Here is a 4,455-nt window from a genome sequence, read left to right as displayed (position 1 = left end):
ACCCGTGCCTGCCAATGCGGCCAGGCCCCTGGAGAGCCAGGCCCGCTGCATGCCCATGTGGGCCGGTGGCGCTGGGAGCCCTCGGCGGGGCACAGCCCCTGCACCCACCGATGACCTTTTCGCCCGCAAGCTGCGCCAGCCAGCACGTCCCCCGCTGACACCACACACCTTCGAGCCGAGGCCAGCCCGGGGCCCACTCCTGCGCAGTGGCAGTGATGCAGGTGAGGCCCGGCCCCCAGCACCGGCCAGCCCTCGTGCCCGTGCCCACAGCCACGAGGAAGCCAGCCGCCCTGCTGCGGTCCCCACTCGACTCTTCACTGACCCACTGGCACTGCTGGGGCTGCCGGCCGAGGAGCCAGAGCCCACCTTCCCACCAGTGCCTGAGCCCCGCTGGTTCGCCCACTATGATGTGCAGAGCCTGCTCTTTGACTGGGCTCCAAGACCTTGGGGGACTGGAGGCCATGCAGAGGCCAGCTCTGGGACCCCACCCTCAGCTGAGGACCGGACTGCCAGCTCCGACCTGCTGCTCGAGGCACCTGGCTTTGTGAGTGAGCTTGGGGGTGAGGGTGAGCTGGGCCTGGGTGGACCGGTGTCCCCACCTGTGCCACCTGCACTGCCCAACGCGGCCGTGTCCATCCTGGAGGAGCCACAGAACCGAACCTCAGCCTACAGCCTGGAGCACGCAGACCTGGGTGCTGGCTACTACCGCAAGTACTTCTACAACAAAGGTGAGGAGAGGGCCACCTTGGGAGGGCAGAGGTTCCTGTCACCTGCAGTCACACAGTAGGGCTCACGAGCTGTCCTTTTCCTGTCAATATGAAGGCCATACGAAGGGTTAGGCTCTGCCTCTGGGCCAAGGCTGTCCTGCTGGTCCTCTCTAAGACCAACCCCAGCCTCCACCCACAGCCAGCCACACCCCTCTGCCTCCATCTGGTTCATTCTCATGCTCCTCCAGGCTGGGGACAGATTTCCTTCTATGTTTCTGTGAGGCTTGAAACCCCTGCACCGGGAGCTTTGTTCTCATCAATGTCCAGAAGGGAGGGTCCCAGACATCCTGGAGAACATGGGCATGGTGGGCCAGGTCATGGCAGGATCTAGGCATGGGATCAGGCAGGTATCAGCCCCCTGAGTCTGAGACAAGATGTGATAGGGGTAGGGCATAGGGCCAAGTGTCAAGGAGCAGGCAATGGGCTTGATTGGACGTGGGCGGGGCTTCAGAGGGGTGGAACTTCGTCTGGGGTCTGCACTAGAGATGGGACCCAGGCCAGGACTTAGTGTTGGGCGTGGTCCAGTGAGGGTGGGACAGCGGATGGGTGGGACCCATCATTCACCCTTTCCCCTGTCCCCCAGAACACCAGAACTTCTTTGGACTGGACGAGGTGCTGGGCCCGGTGGCAGTGAGCCTGAGGCGGGAAGAGAAGGAGGGCAGCGGAGGGGGCACTGTGCACAGTTACCGCATCATCGTGCGGACCACGCAGGTGGGCTGGGGTCATGGGATCAGACCACGTACTATTGCCTTCTCGACAACCTGTATGGGTCCTGAGTGTCCCTACGTCCCCTCCTCAGCTCCGGACTCTCCGCGGCACCATCTCAGAAGATGCGCTGCCACCAGGGCCACCGCGGGGCCTGTCACCGAGGAAGCTTCTGGAGCACGTAGCGCCACGGCTGAGCCCGACCTGTCTGCGTCTGGGGTCAGCCTCACCGAAGGTGCCACGCACGCTGCTTACGCTAGATGAGCAAGTGGTGAGTGGCCGAGACGCCCTCAGCCCTACAGGTCTAAACCCAGCCTGCCCAGCTCCCAGATGCCTAGGACTGACCCTGATCCTACATTGGACTGTGACCCCAGGGGAGCTGGCTTTTCAGAGAGGGTATCAGAGGTCACCAGGAGCCTTGCCTCTCAAGGTCTAGACCAGCAGTAGCCACATCATCTGGGAGCTTGTTAGAAATGCAGAATCTTGGGCTCCACCTGGACCTACTGAATGAGAGCCTGGACTTTAACATCTGGAGGGATTTGGGAGGGAGTTGGGGTTCAGGAGCTGGAGTGGAAGTGGGGCTGCAGGGGTTAGGGGGGATGAAATTAAAGTGGAGACTGCGGGTGCAGACCAGCTTAATGTGAAGAAGAGAGGCCAGAGCTGGAGGGGAACGGGGCTTGCGTGCACGGGGGTAGAGCGCCTTGAGCTGTGCAGTTAACCCCAGATGGAAAGGAGCCAGGAGCAGAGAGTGAGCGGAGGCGGTGTGGGGCTCAAGGCCTCCAGAGGCTGGGGTGGCGGTGCCTGGGATTTGAGGGAGGGGAGAACAGGTTAGCCTTGAAGATGACAATGTGAACATTTATCGGGATAGAGTGTACTGTGTGCAGGGCCCTTTCCATGAATCGCTTCCTCTGTGGTCACATGAGAACCCCCTCCCAGTCCCACCCCACCTGTGACCTCTTCTCCCTTCTGAGCACTGGGAGTAAAACAGACCAAACCTACTTGATAGGGAAGACATGGAAGTGGCTTAGAGAGGGTGGTGCTCAGGGCCAGGCATCAAGGTGGTCCAACTCCTAGGCCAGAGTTGCATCCATTCCCCAGGGCCCGGTGGGGATGGGGCCAGGAGGGATTGAGGCCTATACCTTCTGCCTGTGCCCTCCCCCACTTCCAGCTGAGCTTCCAGCGCAAGGTGGGCATCCTGTATTGCCGGGAGGGCCAAGGCTCAGAGGAGGAGATGTATAACAACCAGGAGGCAGGACCGGCCTTCATGCAGTTCCTCACCCTGCTGGGCGACGTGGTGCGGCTTAAAGGCTTTGAGAGCTACCGGGCCCAACTGGACACCAAAAGTGAGGCTCGGGGGATTGGGGGGTTGGGGCGGACCTGTGCCAAGGGGCAGGCTGCCTTGGTGAGAACCAATTGCCTTGTCACTTCTGTCTCATGTTGTCCTGGGGCTAAGGTTAGGAATGGAGAGTTATTTAGGTAGGCTGAGGACATGAGTCAGGGGCTGCAAAAGCCAAGCCATGTGCTGGGAGGAGGGACTGGGACCATCCCCAAGGCCCTGGTGCCTACTGCCAGAGCTGGGACCAAGGAGGTTTGGGGACACCACCCGCTCCATCAAACACACATTCCACCAGCTCGGCCTCCTGGGACTGCCCTTGCCTCCTGGTTGGAAGCTCCGCAGGGCCCCTGAGAGGGATTTTTATTGAGCACTTCCTGCCTGCCTTCCACTCTCTCACTGCTCCATACATGCTGGTGCGTGGGCCAACATCTGTCCTCTCCTAGGACATCCACCCTTCCTCCCTCTTAGGAGGCCATTTCTCATTTCTGTCTTCATTCTCTCTCAACACCCCTGATCCTGACCCCAGGCTGGAGGCTGGAGACTTGGGAGCATGGGAAGGGGAACAACCAAGGCTGAGGAACTTGTGGCCTGGACATTGGCTAGTGGCATGAAGGGGTTGTCCACTTGCTGTGGTGGCGGGGGAGCACAGAGGCCCCAGACTGCAGGCAGGGATGGTAGGTTCGAGCCACCCAGATTTCTCTCTCCCTCTGTTCGCAATTCCCTGGCCACAGCGGATTCCACGGGCACACACTCCCTCTACACCATGTACCAGGACCACGAGATCATGTTCCACGTGTCCACGATGCTGCCTTACACCCCCAATAACCAGCAGCAGGTGTGAGGGGCCTAAGATGAGGGTGGGGAGGGCCAGGGGCTTCTGGGGAACCATGGAGCGGTACTGTGGGGATGGCAATATTTGAGCCTCTGCCTGAGCTCTCTTGACCCCCAACAACTGTCACTGTTAGTGCCCCTCCCCCAAAACAGACACCCTAGACCTTCGCTGGGGCAGGAGGTGGAGTCACTGGTGCCCAGGCTCTGCGGGGCTTGAACAAGGAAGGACTTAGGGGGCAGACAGGTCCCACTCACATCCCCTACCATCTACCCCCCAGCTCCTGCGTAAGCGCCACATAGGCAACAACATCGTGACCATCGTGTTCCAGGAACCAGGCAGCAAGCCCTTCTGCCCCACCACCATCCGCTCGCACTTCCAGCACGTCTTCCTCGTGGTGCGGGCGCAAGCGCCCTGTACTCCACACACCTCCTACAGGTGGGCGCCAGGGTAGTCCTAGTTCTGCCAAGAGCATGGCTTCCTGGACTCTCCCCGTTGCCCCCTGACTACGGTCTCGCTCCCTGCAGGGTGGCTGTGAGCCGCACCCAGGACACCCCGGCCTTTGGTCCAGCTCTGCCCTCTGGCGGAGGCCCCTTTGCCGCCAATGCTGACTTCCGGGCCTTCTTGCTGGCCAAGGCGCTCAATGGCGAGCAGGCGGCGGGCCACGCACGTCAGTTCCACACCATGGCCACGCGCACGCGCCAGCAGTACCTGAATGACCTGGCCACCAATGAGGTGACCACCACGTCGCTGGACTCAGCTTCGCGCTTCGGCCTGCCCTCCCTGGGCGGGAGGCGGCGGGCGCCCCCTCGGGGCGC

The 4,455-nt window shown here is 61.5% G+C and overlaps 1 protein-coding gene across 2 annotated transcripts in view; it reads left to right on the top strand.

The window, feature by feature from the left end:
• The first annotated feature begins 6 nt into the window (after window positions 1-6).
• SIPA1 (signal-induced proliferation-associated 1) overlaps window positions 7-4,455 on the top strand; it is a 7,842-nt gene continuing 3,393 nt past the window's right edge. For both annotated transcript variants that reach the window (XM_025046139.1, XM_025046138.1), the window contains exons 1-7: window positions 7-728; window positions 1,351-1,478; window positions 1,567-1,743; window positions 2,641-2,815; window positions 3,540-3,643; window positions 3,918-4,075; window positions 4,165-4,455. The exon at window positions 4,165-4,455 is cut by the window's right edge and continues 349 nt beyond it. In XM_025046139.1, the coding sequence (XP_024901907.1) occupies window positions 50-728; window positions 1,351-1,478; window positions 1,567-1,743; window positions 2,641-2,815; window positions 3,540-3,643; window positions 3,918-4,075; window positions 4,165-4,455 (1,712 nt within the window). In that variant the 5' untranslated portion in view covers window positions 7-49. The remainder of the gene's footprint in view (window positions 729-1,350; window positions 1,479-1,566; window positions 1,744-2,640; window positions 2,816-3,539; window positions 3,644-3,917; window positions 4,076-4,164) is intronic.

The sequence above is a fragment of the Pteropus alecto genome, unplaced genomic scaffold (genome assembly GCF_000325575.1).
Source record: "Pteropus alecto unplaced genomic scaffold, ASM32557v1 scaffold43, whole genome shotgun sequence".
Taxonomy (NCBI): domain Eukaryota; kingdom Metazoa; phylum Chordata; class Mammalia; order Chiroptera; family Pteropodidae; genus Pteropus; species Pteropus alecto.
Note: the sequence above shows the minus strand (reverse complement) of the source record. Positions and strands in the feature narration are given on the sequence as shown.